At 39.0% G+C, this 20,606-nt stretch overlaps 4 protein-coding genes across 9 annotated transcripts; 2 read left to right on the forward strand and 2 right to left on the reverse strand.

Annotated features, from left to right (window-relative positions):
* Positions 1–2,192: 2,192 nt before the first annotated feature.
* On the reverse strand, positions 2,193–3,551 carry LOC137937512 (loganic acid O-methyltransferase-like). Its single transcript, XM_068782571.1, has 3 exons — positions 3,390–3,551; positions 2,655–3,314; positions 2,193–2,537 (listed from the first exon to the last, which is right to left on the reverse strand). The coding sequence occupies exons 1-3, from the start codon at positions 3,549–3,551 to the stop codon at positions 2,193–2,195; spliced, it is 1,167 nt and encodes a 388-aa protein (XP_068638672.1).
* Positions 3,552–6,719: 3,168 nt separating this feature from the next.
* Positions 6,720–15,560, reverse strand: LOC137936953 (uncharacterized). 2 transcript variants are annotated; one of them, XM_068781935.1, is made up of 14 exons: positions 15,295–15,560; positions 13,697–13,806; positions 13,494–13,604; positions 13,261–13,318; positions 13,096–13,185; positions 11,854–11,948; positions 11,597–11,650; positions 10,875–11,012; positions 9,236–9,293; positions 9,019–9,133; positions 8,340–8,409; positions 7,690–7,761; positions 7,169–7,303; positions 6,720–7,035 (listed from the first exon to the last, which is right to left on the reverse strand). In XM_068781935.1, exons 1-13 carry the CDS (start codon positions 15,467–15,469, stop codon positions 7,187–7,189), a joined length of 1,263 nt encoding a protein of 420 aa, XP_068638036.1. In that variant the 5' UTR covers positions 15,470–15,560; the 3' UTR covers positions 6,720–7,035; positions 7,169–7,186. The 2 variants fall into 2 exon arrangements, with proteins under 2 accessions (XP_068638036.1, XP_068638038.1); XM_068781937.1 differs by having other exon boundaries at positions 6,720–7,061.
* Positions 15,561–16,028: 468 nt separating this feature from the next.
* LOC137937513 (GDSL esterase/lipase 6-like) lies at positions 16,029–19,852 on the forward strand. The gene is made up of 5 exons (XM_068782572.1): positions 16,029–16,058; positions 16,376–16,580; positions 16,667–16,847; positions 19,437–19,468; positions 19,623–19,852. Exons 1-5 carry the CDS (start codon positions 16,029–16,031, stop codon positions 19,850–19,852), a joined length of 678 nt encoding a protein of 225 aa, XP_068638673.1.
* Positions 16,669–18,539, forward strand: LOC137936544 (loganic acid O-methyltransferase-like). 5 transcript variants are annotated; one of them, XM_068781287.1, is made up of 5 exons: positions 16,697–16,780; positions 16,878–17,014; positions 17,085–17,177; positions 17,273–17,938; positions 18,057–18,539. In XM_068781287.1, exons 3-5 carry the CDS (start codon positions 17,112–17,114, stop codon positions 18,399–18,401), a joined length of 1,077 nt encoding a protein of 358 aa, XP_068637388.1. In that variant the 5' UTR covers positions 16,697–16,780; positions 16,878–17,014; positions 17,085–17,111; the 3' UTR covers positions 18,402–18,539. The 5 variants fall into 5 exon arrangements, with proteins under 5 accessions (XP_068637386.1, XP_068637388.1, XP_068637389.1 ...); XM_068781288.1 differs by having other exon boundaries at positions 16,878–16,967; positions 17,073–17,177; XM_068781285.1 differs by having other exon boundaries at positions 16,669–16,749; positions 16,878–17,177.
* Positions 19,853–20,606: the final 754 nt, after the last annotated feature.

Here is a 20,606-nt window from a genome sequence, read left to right on the forward strand (position 1 = left end):
TCGTACATCTCCTCCTCATACACTTGAACACAATGGGTATTCTGAACGACGACATCATCACATTATAGAAACAGGTTTGTCGCTTCTTTCACATGCCTCTATACCTCTCTCTTACTAGTCATATGTTTTCTCTATTGTTGTCTATCTTATCAATTGGCTTCCCACACCCACACTAAGTTTTCTTTCACCTTATGCCAAACTTTTTGGCAATCCTCCTAACTATTCTAAACTACGTAGTTTTGGTTGTCTTTGTTATCCGTGGCTCCGGTCATACTCTTCTCACAAACTCACTCCTCGCTCCTCTCCCTGTGTTTTCTTAGGGTATTCTACTACTCAAAGTGCATATATATGTCTTGATCCCACTACATCTCGTCTTTATGTGTCGCGTCATGTTAAATTCGTTGAATCTATTTTCCCATTCACTTCACTTCATTCTCATCTTGACCGCCCCTCATCTGACACATTCTCTCACTGGTGTTCCTTTGTGTCCCTTTGACTACTGGCACATCATCTGCAGCTTTGATCCCTGCACCCCCGGCCAACCCTGTTCACGACCCCCCTCCTCGGCCCTCTCCTTCACCACTCCCCCCTCCAACCCACAACCCCACTTCGGCTGACCCACACCCATCATCCCTATCTACTTCATCAACCCCCCCCCCCCCCCCCCCCCTCGTATTATTGTCACCAGATCCAAGAACAACATTTCCAAACTCATCCAAAAACTAAACCTCACAGCCCAAGTTCCCACATCTACCAACCGTGAAGCCACAATTGTAACTCAAGCTCTCACCAATCCCAAATGGCGTTAGGCTATGTCTGAGGAGTATGATGCTCTTGTTTGGAATGGTACATGGGAACTTGTTACCTCGGATCCCTCGCAGAATCTGGTTGGTTGCAAACGGATTTTTCATACTAAATATCATTCTGATGGCTCCATTGATAGGTACAAAGCTCGTTTAGTTGCCAAAGGGTTTCACCAGAGCCCTGGAGTTGATTATCATGAAACATTTAGTCCTGTTATCATGCCTACCACTATTCACATTGTTCTTACCCTTGCAGTAAGTCGTAGTTGGTCGTTTCGCTAACTTGATGTTAATAATGCGTTTCTCCAAGGCACTCTATCTGATGATATATTTATGACATAACCACCGGGTTTCATTGACCGTGATAATCCAAATCATGTCTGCAAACTTCGCAAGGCTATCTATGGTCTTAAGCAAGCACCTCGTGTTTGGTGTCATGAGTTGCGCCAATTTCTTATTATCTCGAGCTTCTCCAACTCTTATGCAGACTCATCTCTATTTATCTCACACACAGGTTCAGATGTGTTGTATATTCTGGTCTATGTTGATGACATTATTATTACAAGAAACAATGATCAAGCTATGACGACATTCATTCACCTACTTGCTCAGAGATTCTCAAGGCCTTCTTCTCTCTCAACGCTAGTATATCTGTGATCTCCTTGCTCGCACACGCATGACCAATGTGAAGCCTGTCGCTACACCCTTTGCCATATCATCTACACTCACACTTCAGTTTGGCACGACCCTATCTGATGCATCTGAATATCGAACGGTTGTTGGAAGTCTACAATATTTGTCTCTCATTCGTCCAGACATTGCTTATGTGGTAAATAAGTTATCTCAGTTTATGCACTGCCCCACTACTGATCATTGGGATGACGTCTAGCGATTATTACGATATCTCCGTGGGACTCTGGATCATGGTATCGTCTTACGTCGGCAATCTTCTTTGTCCCTTCATGCGTTCTCTTATGTTGATTGGGCAGGTAACAAAGATGATTTCACTTCAACCGGTGCATATATTGTTTACCTCGGTCGCAATCCTATCTCTTGGAGTTCTAAGAAGCCACGGACTGTGGCTAGATCCTCTACCTTCTATCTTTTGATGTCATTCTTTCATTTACTAATTCCAAGTCTAAATTTTACTCCGTTACAACCCGAGTGAAAAGATCGAACTCAGTAATTAACTAGACTATGCTAAAAAGATATAAAACTTCAACACTTGAGTTAAGGTAGAAATTATATATTTCTCACATTTTTTTGGGAAAATATACTTCTCAATTTCTTGTGAGAATAGGAGGGGGTAAGCATAAGAACGTTTTAAAAAAAAATTAAAATAGCAACAAAAATTACAAGCATCGAGTAGGTTTGGGAAAGGTGGGATCATTAAGCCTTGCGCTTAAGGAGCACAAATAAGTCTTCAGTCAATGCTGCACTTTGTGCGATGAAGTCCGAGTTCTCTTCAGCGATTTCCACGTATTTCTCAAAGATTTCATCAATGACTTCACTACCGAAGTATTGGCCCATGATCCCTTCCATGGGCGCCCGCACTATCATGCTGCACTGCCGTGCGTCTAGTCTGGAACTAAACCCTTTCGTCGCAGAAGCTAGCGGTTGCATGTTCTCGATGGTGAAGGTCCCGTTTCTTTCCACCAGCTTCTGGATCTCCTGTGCATAGGGAATGTAAATGGGTAGGTTGAAGGAGTTCACTTTTACTTCATCCAATCGACCCTGAAAAAACCCACGATTCAATGAGCACGTTTCATCATGTATCATAGGATCACCTAGGAAAGAAAAGGGGAAAATGGGAAATTAGAAATTAGAAGTTGCAGTGAAAGATGTGTCCACCTTGTCGGCCATGTCGTTTAGAGCTAGCTCCAAGATGTGGAAGAGTCTGTAAAAGAGAGCCTGTTCGACGTAAACAGGTCCTTTTGTATAGGGCAAAGTAAATGCCATCAACCCGTCAACAGCAACCTCCTCCGCTCTGGCTTGCAGGATGACCTCCATGTCCTTGGCAAACTGAGCTGAATATGCCTCCTCAACCTCTTGCTTGGCCTTAATGCTAAAAATCTTCCCCTTATTCCATGCCGGAGAGGTATCATCTTTCACCTCGTCAGGCACCTGTGAGAGCCAGTGGACCGCATAGGAGGAGTGGACAAAATGAAGAGACGCCTTGGGGAAGAGACGGCCATGGAAAGACCCCGGCACTCCTGCTGCGAAATATCGTCGGCCTTTGGATTGCAGAGAAGCGAACAGGGTGTTAAAATCGTTGGACACATGGTCATTGAAAGACACTTGGAAATCCAAGACTTTGGAAGAGGAACCGAGGCTTAGGAGCTTGTGTTCCACGGCTCCGATGATGTTCTGCACGACGGAGAAGGTGTTGGGTCCGACGGAGCAGCCAAGGTCTGCAATGTGATAAGTCTCCATGGAGGAGAGGAATTTCAGGGTAATGTTGTTTTCGATGGCTTGGCTGATCAGTTGCTTTGAAACGTTCACGCCCTCTCCCTGCAGCATCAAAATCACAACATAAGCCACTTTGCAAGATGAGCAAGAGGAAGGAAGGAATGGACGGACATGTACCTGATAGTGAGAGTTGTGAGAATAGCTGGTTGGTCCATCACCTCCGTTCATGGGATAGGATTCCACAGGCTTAACCCTCCCATCGCCATTGCCAGGATAGGCTTCCGTTGAAACCTCTTCGCTGCCTTGCATGTGATAGCCATTCTTGCGACCTGACTCCATTTCTTGGACTATATTTTCACCCTCTTTCTCTCTTTCTGTGTGACTAATGAATCTCAGTTTGAGCTTTTCATTATTTGAAACGGATGGATGGACTGGTATATATACAATTCTGATGAGGGACGGACGCTTAAAGATAGGGAAGGGAAGCTACCTCTCACATAGCAAAAATAATAGCAAACTGGTAGCCATCACATAAATGTAAAGAAACAAATGATCTCAGAAACGAAAATACAAAAAGAAGACAAAAATATTCAAACGTTGCGTTCAGCATACCAACATTGACTGACGAAGATCACACTACCAACTCACAACACGTTCTCAACTACAATCTCATATGGTATAGTTATCAATGCAATCATTGTATAGGTAAATCAAATGGAACCACTATTGAGGGTAAAATTGTTTAAAATCTCGGAAAGTTGACTCACTAATTATTTGTTATCTCAAAAAGGTTTTGATTTTTGAAGGGCCTCGATCTCGAATTCTGGGCCAAGTTGACGAATCTTGGATGAGCTACTACCTTCATTCCTGGGCTCTCCGACAAGATCCGGCACCGGATGGGTTTAGATAATACAATTCCTGTGTTCACAGTTGATCGGTTAGTTTGGGCATCTTTATACTTTCTCTCGACTTGAACGCAACGGATAAGGTCGCCAACCAGTAGAGAATTCAAAGAGGGTGTAACGGTGTAAGTGTAGTCGACAAATTCTCTGAGTAAAGCCGCAAGCAACGGCGTCTTGGTCCAAGTGACCATAGATTGATTCGTGAACGACCGACTTCCGTTCCCTTCATCAGCCAACTACGAATCGTCACTGCTTGGCTTTGTATGGTCAAAGAAGGTGTCTTGGCCTGTGATGCAGATTTGATTCAAGAGAAAATAATGGGCTGAATAACAGAGACATTTACGAAGATAAGAGGTAAAGCTGTCTTCCACAATAGATGAATCCATCAACAAAGGTCGTTTCTAACCAGGTCGAAGTCTTTCCACTCTCATCAGAGACGGAATAGGGGTCATTCGTTGACGAGATTCCCACTCCCACCTCCTTTTCTTGCTAAACAAAAGCTCAGGAAATAGAGCAGAGTTAGAAAATAGATCCAGACAAAAGTTAAAATATATATATATAGAAGATCAATAAAAACTTATATTAAGCTCTATGATACCTATCAGACTTTTAAATACTTAATAAAATACAGTAATCATATAATGGAAACACGTCAGATACCGGCCTACATCACCTACCTCAATTATACAAGGCATCTAGGCATTTGTCATGTAAGAGAAGACGACGCAAGACCAGACGAGTAGTTTAGAGGTGCAAAGACAGCAGGAATGAACGCTTCAAAAGTCCTGATGAAGGGGGGAAGACGAACAGAACAAGTCCTAGGGAGACCCTTCGGCTGCCTGCCACTACCGCTTCTCCTTCGTGATAATACATAAAAGTTATGATTAGTGCCATTCAGATGTTGATGTTAATACCACCTTCATGTGACTCACAGGTTTTTGGCTATCTGCTTCCACTTACTAAAGTGCCAGACACGTTTTCAGTTCAATGGCAATGTTTCTATCAGGAAGTCAAATGTATAAGTCCACAAGTATGAATCCCATGGTAATGTGATTCACAATTACTAAGAAAAGTAGCACCTTCAACCAAACTTTACGTTTAGCCTTTTATTATATTCATGATCTCAAACAAAGGGTTTAAAGTGGATGACAATTATCTTCATGGATTGTTAATCCACTCCGAATGTGTTTACACATAGAGTTAATTTACTATGTTTTGGGTTGTCAAACAGCACTTAAAAGCAAATTTGTTCTAAAGTCAATTATAATATTGCTCACAAATGGACTTAAGCCACTCAATTACCCACAACTAGTAACTTACAACAACTCACCCTCACATATAAATATCATAGCAACTAGGTTATCCAACCTAGACCCTCTCAATAAAGTTTTAGGTAAAGATGGTCTTGGCTTGCCAAGGCTAGACCCAACAATGCAAGAATTAATTGGGTAGAATTCAGCCACATCACAAAAGATTTCTACAATAGGCAAAATTCACAATATTAGCACCAACGATAGATACATTAATTCTAAGTGCCTATTCTGTATAATAGAAGCTTAATTAGGTCCTTAATTCACCACATTTCAATATTCAAAGTCCAAGAGAAAATTCAATTTTTTTCTTTCAAATAGGACTATTAAAAGCTTCTAAATATAAACTAATGATTTTATGGTATAAACCCACAAGTAATATATTGAACTCAACAATACAATTTCAAAGAAAGAGAGCTCAAGCTAAGATTTATTTGACCAAGTGTTTCAAATTGATTTCAAAATAAGAGCAGCAAAGCACTTGGATTTTTTGTAAGTTATCCCCCCACAGCCCCAAATCCCTTAACACAATGTAAATGCCACTAAATCTTCTCTCTTGCTAGATGAAAGATATGATTTCAAAGAACTTATGCACAAAACAAAAAACTAGCAAGAATTAGGCTAAGCAAATAATATTTCAAAATAAAAGCACAAGAAATATTAACCTCTTTACTAGATGAGTTTTCAAATATCCAAATATAATCCCCAAATTTGGTTTCAATGTAACATAGCACTTGGGAGTGGTCACTTTTGCCTTCACAGGTAGAGCAACTTAAATAAATAAGTTCTGAATGATCAAAATGTGAACTGTTAAGCTTAGGAATGAATTTTTTGCCCATTTGGGAAACTCAATAAAATCTAAACTAAAAATCTTGATGGAATCATTAAAATTTTATTTTTGAGTAGTGAATCACATAGCTTAGTCACTTACAAAATTTAGAATGGGCCATTTTAACTATTGTGGACCGAACGAACAATCTTTGCTAAATGCCTCTTCCTCTTCTTCAAGTTGTTCAACTTCTTAATTTATATTTGTCGTTCAGATTTTCAAGTGAAAAGTGTTAAAACCAATGGTAAAATCATGTTGGTCTCCGTTATTTTGATGATAACAAAATAGATAACTTTAAATTGTGCTACTAATAGTGTTATTGAACCATCATTAGCAAAATAATTCTTATATTTGACTCAATTGAGGCTTTCTCGGAGGACAGCTTTCTGCTTTTTAAGCCATAGCACAAACAATTTATAGACAAACAACAAGAGGGGATATTGATTAATTTATCAACTACCCACCATCGTATACGTATAACAAAAGTGCATTAAACGAGTTATTCTTCCCAAGTATCATCCATAAATCTACATATTGTTTTGCTACATGGACATATATTGACGAGTGTGAAAAAACTTTAGAGAATCAAAGGAGCAGTCTGCTTAGTATATATTATATTAGATAACATCAAGTGGGAGGTCAGAAGTTCAGAAATTGAACCCTTAATCACCATAGTCGTTTCGTATTTCCTCATCTGCCTCTCCTAAAAAACGCATCATTGCATGAAGCACCATCTCATAAGAGAACAATCTGGAACAGAAGATGCCCGGTCCACATTACCTCTGCGCAGAATCCAGATTTGAACATCCTTTTCAAGCGTTTTTCCATTACTTCAGTTCAACAAGCACCATGAAAATAAATGATAAACAAAAAGACATCACAAGAAACATAATAGACAACGGTCTCATGGCTTACACTCAAACAAGTAACAGTTCATGGCTTGTGCTGAGCATGGAAGGATGTTTGGCTCGATTGATGTGGAGAGGGTGTTTTCCCATTCACAAGAATTTGCTCCAAGAAATCTACACGTATAGACTTGAAGAAGTATTTCTGCTTCACATTGGTCAAACAGAAATATTACCAATCATGAGGAACAAGTAGGTAAGATCATGCTATATCAGCAATTTTAAAGCTTTAATTGGATTAAAAAATAAACAGGAGTTAGGTCATGCTACATCAGCAATTTTGAACTTTAATTGGATTCCAAAACAAAGAGGAGGCTATGTTAATCTTTGCATGGAGATGACACTACATCATATGCTAGTAGAGTTTTATTTTTTGTAACTTATGCACCCGTTACAATTAGCACTTATTGCCTTAAATGCATGAGAAACTTGTAGGAAGCCAAGAAACCATAGTCCCTCTCAGCAATTTCCTTTAACAAGATAGAAAACAAGACAAACATAGAAAATGAGATGAGAGGCATAACAACATACCTTGGCTTTCCATGAAAAATCCACACTTCGATGGTGCGGTCCCATCAAGGTTACTTGATCTCCTTCTTTAATCTAATAGAAATGATGATACTCTTAGTAAATTTAATATTTAAACCATAAAAAATGAAGCTAGAAGCTGCATGAAACTCCAAAAATTTAAACAGATCATATTTAAGTTCATTAAAAAATGTCCTATACATTTATGAAGCTTTTATACAAATAGGTAATCTGAAAATTATATTCCTTAAAGAGTTTGAAAATGCCAAAGTACTTAAGAAAGTTGTACTAAAAAAAACAAAAAACAAAAAAAAAAAAGGTACCTAAGAACTTAGAAAAACCAAAAGGCATATCTGACCAACTTACACAAAAACCCAGAATGTCAGCAGTCTATGCATCCTCACAAGAGCTAGCAACCTAAACTCTAGAAGTAAATTGCCAAGTCAAAAGAGGAAAGCCCTAAGATTCTGAACAAGGAAAATCAGTTTTTTTAATGAGAGTAAGGATACATAATTGACTCCCACTTTTAACGTTTTTTGAATACTTGAAATGTTAATGTTTCTAAAAATAATTAGAAAATTTAGCAAACAAAATTGCCAATGAGAGAGAGAGAGAGAGAGAGAGGACCAAATGGAAAAGAAAATCATTCTTACAGCATCACTTCGCAACCCATATACTGATAGTACGAAACAGATCTGATCTGAATCACATACCAAATAGTACCTGCAAACTTACAAAGTCAGTGTCTACAATTACGTTATAAAGTCTTCTCTCTAACAGCATCTGACATGTCAAATTCTGCAGAAAATGCCTTTTTATTTTAAACATACACTACCAGGTACAATCTGCAGGAGTTCTACAGTATAACTGACACACTAGTTGATGAGATGAGAGTGATATGACACACCATATAGTTATCCAATACTCTTATGCTTCTTCTTTTTTTCCCTTCTGGAAAGATGGTGCTTTTATTAAACAAACAAAGAGTCCAAAGACATACAATGCCTCAAAACCTAGTAAAAGCAAAGATTGAAGTTACATGAAAAGAGGTCGTTCATCAAAAGGAGAGATTGAAAATCCACTCACTTCCTAGTTAATCTAACAGCAGTTACAATTGACCAAACTGGAAGAATGACATCAGAACATGGTGAAGTCTCTAACACAGTCTTCAATCTCATAAAAAATATGTCAAAGATGCAAAGGTAGCTTTCGTTTTATGTGCATGTTCACAGTACTTTTGCACCCCACTTTGCAGGAATCACATTGACGACGACACAATAAAGATCAATACCAGGTAACACAAGACTAAAAAACTAAAATTAGGGCACTCACGAAGGAGAAACATTGTCATGCTTAATGAAGAATAGCACTTTTCCGACAACTGCTACTGCTCTGTTTGACCCTTCCAGAAGGCTGCTTATTTTTGAACCCTGGAGTGGTGAGTTCACTTCAAGGTGAAAGCAGAAAACAAAACAAAATAGATTATACTTCAAGTTAGGGATGCCTATACACAATGTGATTATGTCAGCCAGTAACTTGAGATGCTTACACTTGAACTCAACCAAGGATGATGCCACAGCTGCAAGTCGCTTGGCCTTAGTTTGACTCTAAAAAAAGGTTGATGAGAATCAGCTCCAACACTAAAAGAAGAATCCCACCAACAATGTGATCCATTTTCTGATATTGCATTATGCAAGTGAAGTCGTAAGCAACTCAAAATATTCATGATCTTTCATCAAAACATATAGCAGCATGATAAAGAGACTTCTACTGCCACCTACCTCTAGAGATTTTTAAACAAAAATTTAAATAAAAAAAAAAAACACTTAGTTGTTACACTCCCCCGTGAAAATGACAAATTCAGACAATCTTGAATAAGCTAATGACAAATTTAGACATTCTTGAGATATCTAATTAGATGATGTCTATTTTATTAGTTAACAAGATGACTAAAAACATATACAAAGAAATAAAATTAAAGTGAAACAAAATTAAAACACCTCCAAAATAGTTACTGTGTCTTTCCCATTGCTAGGACAATTGAACCTACCATACCAATTTGTTTCCACAAATCTGACGTGGGACTGCTATAGACTTCCATCCTACAGTCAGCAGTCCCATGTGAGAAGAGCCCGTACGATATAGGAGTAGCGGTCTTATCCACATCCTGGTTTAAGGTAACGGACCTCAGTATTCGAATATGAGTAATGTTCTTGATTTTTCAAGAGCATATCTAGTGTTATAAAACCTAGACTAGACCAGCCGATTATACCAGATTCAATCAGCAGCGATCCCTCATCAAGGTCAGCTAGCAAAACACCCACAGACTCAGAATTAGGTTAAACCAGTCAACCATGGAGGGTTTGCTAGTTCAACTGGCAGACAATGGCCCGAACAACCAAGCGATGTTGTCATATGGATGTGAGGTTGAGAAGAATTCCTCCGGTGAAAGAAGAAAGTGACCATCTGCCTTTCTCTTTTTCAACAACAACTAGAGAGGAGGCCCACCCACCCCGCCATCAACACTGGGAAGGGTGGCACCAAAAAAGGGAGGGATGAGGGATGGCGGCCCCTTCCCCCTTTTTCTTGGAACAATACATCTGAATTTTTTTCCAGTTTTTCTTAAAAATGATCACATTATTATGGGGTCAACAAATGACCATACCCAGTTGACCTGGGTTCAACTAGACCTGATTGAGTCGGGCTTAATATTGGGTGTGCTGCCACTAGTTTCCAGAGGTTTAAGCTACTTTTTAGACTTTATGTAAATAATTTATTCTCTTTTTAAAGGATAATACAAAAGAAATTAAAAAGGAATTAAAAAATTAAAAAGCAATAGTAGATCCAGTAAAGAGGCAAAATCAGAAGCAACCATCCATACCGGAAGATAATTTTATGACAGTAGATCTACAACAAAATGGTTCTCAATGAAGGATAACAAGTATAAGTAAACGCAATCCAGGCTTTAAGCCAGTTTTCTTATCAGAAAAGATCTAGAATGAACAAAACTTCAAGACTGCATGCAGATGCATCCCAAGATGACAAGATTATAACTGCTCAAAGCCAATTACATGAAATGCTATCGCAAGAGGCAAAAGTTTAGAACAAGCAGCCAGGAAGATTCAAGTGCAAGATACAGAGACAAGCACTTGAAAGAGAGAGAAATGGTAGGAATGAAAGTGCTTTACCTTCATGGAAGACTCTATCTTGTCAAGAAGGTTGACCATTTTTTGCACCTCTTCACTTGCATTGAGGCCAGGATCTTTGAGAGCAGCTGCTTCAAACCCAGTAAGAGCCCTCTCATAGTTTTCCAGATATTTATTCACCTGAAAATTTGAACAGCCAATTAAAAATGGTAAGATAGGAATAACTCTCAATGGTACACAGGATCACATGCTTTACAACACAGATCAATAAACATGGAATCTTTTGCAAGGATGAAAATCCATAGAGAAAAAATATTCCAATGTTTTTTTTTTCTTAATGAAGAGTCCAATGTTTTGAATGCTCCTCAATGACTGTATGGCAAATTCTGAAAATGCAAGGCAATCAATGAGGTTATGAAAAACATTCTCACAACTCTTAATGTATGCACTAGAATGGCACTAAATGCATCACCCAATTCAAGAACAAAGTACTAAAGCAGGATTCAAGCAGCTAGAAACTTTTGAATGCCTAAAGCACTGAATAGGTTACTAATTAAAAGCAAAAATAACATTAAAAAGTTAAAACAAATTTAGCAGAACTAGTTAGTAATTGATTGTCTCGGAAGTGTAAGCAATGTGCAGGACCAGGAGAAGCAAACTGTCCTAATGAGTTTTAGTACTTAAATAATCCAGCAGCAGATTATAGATTCAGTTATTTGTCCATTGCAACAAATCAAGAAGCACTAGGAAAGGTTCGCACTTACAGTTGCACAATTGAAGTAAAGATCTGGGTTAGACTTCATTGATTCATTTTTTTCCTGAAATATGTAAACAGAAGAAAGAATAAATAAGACTTTGAATAGGTCAAAACCAGTTGAACTCTGAGACCTGAAACAGTGATAGTGCATGAGATATATGCATCTGAATTGCTACCAAAAACTAAATGACATGCCAACTACGAACACAAAATCATTAGAAGAGATTTATAGTGCATTCCAAAAGTATGAACATCACAACTTACAGCATGCTGATAAGCTTTCAGTGCTTGCGAAAGTTTTTGGTGGTCCCACGCTCCAGTGACGAAAAAGCTAGTAAGGCATGCATTTCCTAAGTTGTCTGTCAAAGCCAATGAACATAATGAAGTGCACCTGAATGATTAAAAATTAATTGTGCAGTCAAACAACACATAGTAGAAGAGAGAGAGAGAGAGAGAGAGAGAGAGAGAGAGGACAATGTTGTGTAGATTGAATTGAACTTAAAGTTCTCAGATTTTTTTCCTTTAATTACATTTTTGAAAACCTTTTTTTTTAAAGGTTTTATTATAGTTGAATTCAAGTCCATCTCAAAATGACTAGCTAAAGGAGTTTTTTTTCCCAGCTAATAAACACAAGATTTTTCCTGACTTTATCCTACGTGGGATTAGTCCCCCTAACACTTTTTTCTAATGTCCAGACTTAAATAAATTAACAACGAATTTGAGACGTGGACAAAATAAACACCTTTGATGCCAACTGCATAAGTTTATATTCCTTACTATTTAAAAATAAAAATTCTTTACCAATTTTCCTTTTCTTTGAACAGACTCATTCTTTCTTTTCCTTCCATTAACTCTCTCACCAGCATAAAAAGAACTAAATAGGTATGTAATGCACGTAGCCAGTGGCATAAAAATTGGAACGTTTTCATCAAGCTTGCAATGTTTAATACTCTTCAGCTAGAGAGGGACTTTTTCTGTAAACTATATGTAAAATAAAGACTCCAGAGAGATTGATCTAGGGATGTACTAATACAATGTATCAGTGCTGTTGGCTTTCCTCCCTTGTTGTTGGGGTGGTTGCATTTTTAATAAATTTTCCATTATTCAAAAAAATGTAGTGTGTTGTTAGTTACTTTGTAAGGGCATTTTTGTCCTTTAATCTGAACCTAATACTATTTTGATGAAAGAGGAAAGAAGGACAGCAGATAGCTATGAAGGCTGCTGCCCTGTTTTAACATTTATAGTGCAATAGTTACTGAAATCCATATTTTCTCTTAATTCTTCTTACTTCAGCATTTATTGTATAAAATGTTAGAATCCCTCTATGTTGTATAACATTTGTGCAAATAGACCATGTTAAAATAACAACTTTAAAGTCTGACATACTTGCATCCTTATGTAAAATACTTGCCATGGAGATTCCAGTAGAGGCAGTGAGCAAATGTATTAACTATAAAGAGCTAACCTAGTAAATATCATAAAATCAAGCAAAGGATCAAGTCTTACACCAAGAGTTTCCATCCTTGACATCCAATGATACAGCTTCCCTTGCATGTTTAATGCTTTCTTCAACTATCTGAGCCGGATTCTCAGAGCCTGCGGGAACAGAGTAAGACATAACATTCAGATGAAAAGCATGACAAAGAGAGAGTCACCAGTTAAGCTTTTTACCTTGAGCCAGTCTTCTTTCCAGCATTGATAACTGGCAAAGAATTTTCTTATTCGGACCCTGTTTCAGAAGAAAAGTTTAACGAAATAATTGATATATGCAATTTCAATTGAAAGTCCTACAAAAAAAAATTTGAAGAAAAGTCCTACAAAATTGCCTACACCTTTTTCAAAAAATAAAAGAAGAAGAAGAAGAAGAAGAAGAAGAACGAAAGAAACAATGCCCACACAATTACCTTGCTTAATGCTAGAGACAGGCAATTCTTGGCTGAAGTAAGGTCCCCTTTCTTCCAAAGGCTGTTACCTAAACTTAGCCAAGCATCTGCAAGAGATGGGTTCAGCTTAACCTGAAACATGAAATCATTTATTCTCAATTTAGAACACTATTTTTAATACAAGTAAAATTAAACTGCCAGAACAAGACGCTTGTATGACATACAGCTTTTGAAAGATGATCTTCAGCTTCTTTCCGATAATCAGGAAAAACATCCAGTATCTTTCCTCTCAAGAATTCATAAGTTGCTCGCTGTGATGATGTTCTCCTCTCTTCTGCAAGAACACATGGAACATGCATTTAAAGCCAGCTTAGTGTTACAATCTTGAGATGGCATCTCTACCTGGAAAGTAGAATGCATAAAGAAAGCCACATAAGCCGCAGCAAGATGCTTAAGACAGCTGAACCTGCTTGAGACATGAACCCAAGAACACATATAGAAAAAACAACTCAATGGTCTCCAGTCGCAATAGCAGTGAATTGAACCTCATGCTCAATATCCAATGTGACCAAATGCTATTTGTTTCCTTTGATCACACCAATCAGAGAAAAGCAATCATAAGGGATGAAAGGAAGACACTAAGACATATGCTGAAGTTAATGTGCATCTACACAGAAGGGATGCAACTAAACCAAATGCAACAGGAATGGTTTTATTCATTTGCGTTTAAGGGGATCATAAATTTGTCAAACCTCCATACCAACAATCTCAAAAGACAGGAAACTATCAGGCAAAGTCATGTCCTTGAGCATGGAAAGACCCACACTGCTGGCCGTGGCTGGGAGTTATATTGGTGGGGATGCCAGTATGCCCATTGGGCCCCAGTGGACCCACCAATTATAGTTAAAATTATTTTTATTTTATCTTTCCTAGTTTTACTAGATTTGATCAAATAATATTATCTATTTTGAATTTTGAATTTCAATTCAAATTTTAGTTTATCTTTTCTAATTTTATTAGACTTGCCCCAGTGGACCTACCAATTATGGTTAAAATTATTTTTATTTTATCTTTCCAAGTTTTACTGGATTTGATAAAATAATATTATCTATTTTGAATTTTAAATTTCAATTCAAATTTTAGTTTATCTTTTCTAATTTTATTAGACTTGATCAAATAGTAATCTTATCTATCTTGAATTTTAAATTTTAATTTTAGTTATTTAAATGCTGTCACAGGATATTGAATTCAGCTTTGACAATGAATTTTTGAAACCTCCCTGTTTCGGGTCTGTCCCTCTCTGCCTCCCCTTTCTTCTTCTTCTTCTCTCTTCTCTATTCTTCTTCCTCCTATTTCTCATTCCGATAGGACATTCTCTCATTCTCATACGACAATTAAATCAATCAGAGGATTCTGATTGATCCTCCGAGAGATTTCAGGAGGAAATCTGGTGATTTATGTAATCTATTTTTGTATATAAATGATGTAAATCAGAAGAATTTTTTTTTTTTTTTTTGGAAGCAGAGACTGTATAAAGCGTGTTGAATGATCTCTTACATTTCAAATGAAATCATAAATACATGAGGAAACTATTTTGAGTCTGCGATTAAAAAGTTGTCAGTCACAACTGAATGAAGGTTACAGGAACCGACAAGACGGACAACCAATTCAAAAGGAACCAAAGAAAGAATTGCCAATTAGTGCAAATACTTCGTAGTCCTGAATCCAAATCTGGAACTAGGTGACATTTTAGGCAAAAAAAAAAGATTATGAAGTGTTTCTGATGAAATGACTAGAGAGTCGGTTCCAATAAGTAACATACCTGGAGGAATGGAATCGAGAAAGCCAAGCGCCAGATCTGCTTCTTTCTGCAATCCGGAAATTTTCTCATCGGGGTTGGCGGGAAAATAAGTGTCGCAGAGATGGTAGAGAGATTCAGCTGCAGCTGCTGCCTCTGAAAACAAATCCCGATTCTCGACCTCGCTAGGGCCACTCATTCTAGCAGGAGCTCGAAGGCGACTGAGAATCAAGGAGAGAAACGGGAAATTTTTATGTGTCCAAACTCCTGAATTTTAAAACAGTCAAGGCCACCTGTAGACATGCCAGCTCGGTCCGCATTACGATGGTCTTGATGAACTTGGGCGAAATTAGGCTCCATAGGCTTCTTAATTTCGAGCCCGCCCGAATTTGATCAACGGAAGAGGATGCCTTTGAGATTTTACTGTTACAGCCTTTGTAGAAATGAAAAGAAACCATCCTTATGTACCACATAAAGATGATAAGACCACGAATAAACATCGATGACTGTTATTTTTCCTTACCAGTAGATGGACCTAATTAGTGGATACAAATTTATATAAGTAAAATTTTGCCATAAGATAAGTATAGATAGATATACAATTGGAAATTTTAAAAATTATAAGATTAACAACGAAGATTAGACAAAAAAAAAAATTTCTAATACAGGACCTGTAAGCGTTTTAGTGCCTGATTTGTGATTCTACAGCATAAACCTGTGGAGATTAGTCACTTCCAGTCCTACCAAAGAAGCGGCGAATGGGATATCTGAAGCATAAGATGGAAGAGGTGGATGAGACGAAGAGATGAAGAGGGTAGTCCATACTCAAGTTTTGAACCCACTACCAAAGTCAGTATGGAAAAACAAATAAGATCCATTCGCTTCGAAAGAGGGGTCAGTTGTTGGAGTCCATCGTTTGTTAGATTAACTGAAAATTTTGATCGGAAGCAAAACTGACAGGGCGTTGCAACGAAATACTGGCCGGAAAAGCTTTCTCTCTTTACATAAAGAAATCCTAGCACCGACGCTTTACTTGTGAGGTCAGTTTTTTTTTTGTCATTGTTTCCCCTCCTTTGTTTCTCTCTTTTATTCTCTCCCTTAAAAGCTTACAAACCCTTTCTCCTTCTTCTTCTTCTTTGTTTCTTCTTCCGCCGTCGCCGGTAACATTCGGGCGATCTTCACTTTCGGAGATTCAATCTTTGATGCAGGAAATAACCATTTTAATCCCAATTGTTCCATCCAAGCAGATTTTCCTCCCTACGGTCGGACGGGGAGGTTTACGAATGGCAGAACAGTCATAGACTTCGTCAGTAGGTTCCTCTCCCACTTTCTTTACCCTTTGCTGCACCTTACAATTAGTTCTAATCGTGACAGATTTGACATCGTTCGACTGCAGGTGAGCTCCTGGGCGTCGAACTGCAAAAACCCTACCTCGAAGTAGAGCTGGAGATCGCGAAAGGAATCCTCAACAAGTACCCTGTAAACGGCATCAACTTCGCAAGCGTTGGAAGTGGCGTCCTAAATGACACTACTTTTTCTTTATTTAATACTCTATTGTCATATTTAATGATCCCAAAGTGACATTTCATGCGGTAATTGTCGAGCAGGGGTCTTTGCAGAGAGAGGGAAGTAACAGTAGTTACACATTTCCACTACTCACCGGGGTCACCCACCCATCAAGCTTGTCTAAGGAATCTGTGAGACAGCAGGATAGCATCTAATACTTTTTAAAAGTTGTCTTCTTGTAAGTGTTTTCTTATTATTTATTTTTTTAACTGTTTCCCTTGTACGTTTTAAACAAGCATCTATGCTAGGATGAGAGAGAGAGAGAGAAAAAGAAGATGGAATCACAACCTATGAATGGAGGCGAAGGTCCCAACAGTTACGCCCAGAATTCATCCTACCAGGTACGAACGATCTTCTGAATCCTCTATGCTGTTTCTTGATATTCAGAATTCATCATACTTTTTATGTTTTAACAAAACTTCATCTTGTGTTACAGAGAGCTGGAGTTTCTGCAGCTACTGTATTTCTACAAGATGGCATTGCTAAGGAATTTGAAATTGGACAATACCCTTGTGCAAGGAACTCAATTGTCATTGCGGACTTGGGTTGCTCTATCGGACCCAACACATTCCTGGCAGTCCAGGCGATTATAGAGGCAGTGAAACTCAAATACAAGTCGTCCATCGGCTTGTTTTTCGATGATATGCCCGAGTTCCTAGTTTTCTTCAACGACCAGGTAGCCAACGATTTCAACACTCTTTTCCGGTCGCTTCCATCGGAAGGCAGATATTTTGCTGCCGGCATGCCTGGATCCTTTTACCACCGTCTCTTCCCGAAGGCTTCTCTACATTTTGTCCACTCCTCCTATGCTAATCAATGGCTATCCCAAGTGCCTAAAGAGGTTAGAGACGAGAATTCTCTGGCATGGAATAAAGGGAGGATTTTTTACACAGGGGCTCCAACTGAAGTTGGGACCGCCTATGCAGCTCAATACGCCAAAGACCTAGAATCCTTTCTACAAGCTCGGGCACAAGAGGTTGTTGTGGGCGGATTGATGGCCCTACTTTTTCCCTGTTGTCAAAACGGAAACTCTTCGAATGAGTCACCGCTTGCCAAAGTCTTCAGTTTATTGGGATCGACACTCATGGACATGGCCAAGACGGTGTGTGTCCCACTTTACAGTGACAGACGCTCCCTTTTAATCTCATCTCCATTGATAAGTATTTCTGGGCAACCGCATTAATCCTCTAATTTCATCGACAAATTTGTTTGCTATACAGGGTGACATCGAGAAAGGCAAAGTGGATTCCTTCAACTTGCCCATCTATATTCCATCCATCACAGAGTTCAAGACGTTGGTCAGGAGCAACGGGTATTTCAGCGTTGTGCGAATGGAGACACTGCCTCCTATATCAATGCCTGCCAACGATGGCATAGCCCGGGCTGTGAGCATGAGCACCAGAGCTGCCATGGAGGGGATCATTAGCCATCACTTTGGGTGTCAAGTTATTGATGATTTGTTTGAGAGATATCAAAAGAAAATTGTCTCTCACCTTCAAAATCCTCATGGTGTGGGTGCGGAGTTGTTTGTGCTTTTGAAGCGTAAACCTCTCTCGATTAATTGATCTGCATGGTCACACTGATTGTTGTGTTCCATGATCTGCATGGTCACACTGATTGTTGTGTTCCATCCCAGGTGTCTGTGTTACTGTCTACCTCAGTGGGCTCGATAATAAGCTAATAATAACACCTCGTTCCAGATATTATGCCTGCATATTTAGATTTGATCAAATCCACTTTCATGGTGGTCAGCTCGGCCTTAAGAGCTGAACCAGAAGCACCACATTGGCTCTTTGAGTGGGTTTCACTTTAAGTTTTTAGTACCTTGGGGGATGAATGAAACTCGTTCATTTTAAAACATGAGTCTCATTCATTCTCTCGACGAGAGTGATTAGAGGGACCTTAACTCTCTGACTTTCAATAAGTAAACCCACAATAGGAGCAGGCAACCAAGGTTTAACGAGAGAATATGCTGCCACCACCACTATCAAGACAATAACTCAAACCAATCTTAACTGGCGGAAATTTCAAAGAGAGCCCTAAACATGCCGTTTTTAATTAGTATAAAAGATATGGGATTTGTTTCTCAGGTGGAGCAGCGAGGATTAACCTCCTTAAGTCAAAGGATAATGATGAATAAGACTCTCTGTTTACGACCGTCTCTGGCTATTCACCTTGTTGTGATTGAAGGAGGCTGGTGGAAGCAACCGATCTCAACTCTGTATAAAGTGCACAAGATCAAAACTAAGTGTAAGGACAAGGTTAAATAGCTGGTCCTCGGGGTAGTTGACCGTTGCTCAGATGAGAAATCGACAGCAGCTCTCATCAATCACATTAACTAAGATGAGATGAGTTTCGCAGCTACCCTGTAATTTGTGCTGCAGTACGGTGACGAGACAATCTTACTTCTAAACTTAGAATGATTTTTTTTCTGAGAGTGACTCGTCGTCGATGGCTCTGGTTGAAAAAGGGTACTGCCATGATCTAGTCAGTTTGTATCTTTGATTAGTGTTCTAATCTGTCTGTCTTTTACTATTTTGAGCTGACCTTTCCATTCACATGGAAGACCCCTATGAACGGGATGGTCCTAATTGCTACAGCAGTCAAAAGCCAGGTGCCATCCCATCAGAAGGTTTGCTTCTTACGGACAAGAATGATCAAAGGAACAAGTCTTTGAGATATCTCCTACACAATCAAACCAAGTTTAGAGTTTAGTTTCTCCGATTCATTTTCAGTTGAGAATTGAAAATACGATTAGAATGCTAAGTTGGTTATCAAATGTACAGGTTACTCCAACGTATTGAGCGCATGCTGTGGTGACGGGACTCTGCGCGGAATGGGGCAGTGTGGAGTTGGGGAGTACACAGTATGCGATAGGCCTGACGAGTTTCTCTTCTGGGATTTTTTCCATCCGACGGGGCACACGTACAGTCTCCTCACCAAGGCTTTCTGGACCGGCAATCAGAAGAAAATTAGGCCCCGAAATCTACAGACCTTAGCTAATACAACTCTGTAGACTGCAGTGAAGGCTCACAGCAAACTGCAGCTCTTGATTCTTCTTTAAACATTTCTCTCTCTCTCTCCCGGAAAACGGTGCCAGCCTTGTGATAAGAAATGGCAGAGTAATAGAAGAAATAGTATAGAATTTAAGCATGGATCACACTAACATGCAGCAGATGAGAACCAAATCAGACTAAACCAACATTTTGTCTATTCTTTTCTGTTAAAGATTCCGCAGAAGTTACACCATTATTTTTTAAAGAATAAACATTGATCCGTAATCTTAAGCATACAGTGGAAGTAGGAAGATTACCGATCTCCTGCAACCTTCTGGGTTGTGACCCAATTGCGCTTTGAACTGAATTCGCCCATTACTAAACACCAAGTTCTGTAGCAGTGCTCCAAGAAACGACTGGCTTGTGCTGGCGTATGCGTGTTAACGCTAGATGGAAGTTAACGTTATGCAAGAACAAGGCGGCAGCAATGGCGACCTGTCAAAAGAGGACAGCCTAACCACAACTTTGAGAAGATGGTGGCTTTCGAAGTTTTTTATTCCTTTCTTCTGTTATGCATTTTTTTCTATGCCCATGTGTTAAGCCACCTGAATCGTTAGGTACAACCTCATGTAACCAGCAATATCTTGCACTTTGGCCCCAACTAGAGCTGGTAATCTCCATGCTTTGCTTTTCGGTGGACCTCCTTGGCCATTAACAGACGAAGCAACGAAATGAACCTGGGAGGATGAACAGATCCCCTCGCTCCCTGTGAAG

Source organism: Aristolochia californica, unplaced genomic scaffold (assembly GCF_029961685.1).
Source record: "Aristolochia californica isolate CCGP_79_NKW_82.1479 unplaced genomic scaffold, dmAriCali1.0.hap1 SCAF_7, whole genome shotgun sequence".
Classification (NCBI taxonomy): Eukaryota; Viridiplantae; Streptophyta; class Magnoliopsida; order Piperales; family Aristolochiaceae; genus Aristolochia; species Aristolochia californica.

Excerpts from the sequence above, each read along its gene's own strand:
- LOC137937512 (XM_068782571.1), bottom strand. The coding sequence starts at position 3,551 with ATGGAGTCAGGTCGCAAGAATGGCTATCACATGCAAGGCAGCGAAGAG. Across the intron at positions 3,315-3,389 it reads CTCACAACTCTCACTATCAG|GGAGAGGGCGTGAACGTTTC; the intron begins GTACATGTCCGT and ends TTGATGCTGCAG. Across the intron at positions 2,538-2,654 it reads TAAACGACATGGCCGACAAG|GGTCGATTGGATGAAGTAAA; the intron begins GTGGACACATCT and ends GGGTTTTTTCAG.
- LOC137936953 (XM_068781935.1), bottom strand. The coding sequence starts at position 15,469 with ATGAGTGGCCCTAGCGAGGTCGAGAATCGGGATTTGTTTTCAGAGGCA. Across the intron at positions 8,410-9,018 it reads CATGACAATGTTTCTCCTTC|GTACTATTTGGTATGTGATT; the intron begins GTGAGTGCCCTA and ends GTAAGTTTGCAG. Across the intron at positions 7,762-8,339 it reads ATGGGTTGCGAAGTGATGCT|ATTAAAGAAGGAGATCAAGT; the intron begins GTAAGAATGATT and ends CATTTCTATTAG.
- LOC137937513 (XM_068782572.1), top strand. The coding sequence starts at position 16,029 with ATGGGATATCTGAAGCATAAGATGGAAGAG. Across the intron at positions 16,581-16,666 it reads AACAGTCATAGACTTCGTCA|GTGAGCTCCTGGGCGTCGAA; the intron begins GTAGGTTCCTCT and ends GTTCGACTGCAG. Across the intron at positions 19,469-19,622 it reads AGGTGCCATCCCATCAGAAG|GTTACTCCAACGTATTGAGC; the intron begins GTTTGCTTCTTA and ends TCAAATGTACAG.
- LOC137936544 (XM_068781285.1), top strand. The coding sequence starts at position 17,112 with ATGGAATCACAACCTATGAATGGAGGCGAAGGTCCCAACAGTTACGCC. Across the intron at positions 17,178-17,272 it reads CCCAGAATTCATCCTACCAG|AGAGCTGGAGTTTCTGCAGC; the intron begins GTACGAACGATC and ends CTTGTGTTACAG. Across the intron at positions 17,939-18,056 it reads TCATGGACATGGCCAAGACG|GGTGACATCGAGAAAGGCAA; the intron begins GTGTGTGTCCCA and ends TTTGCTATACAG.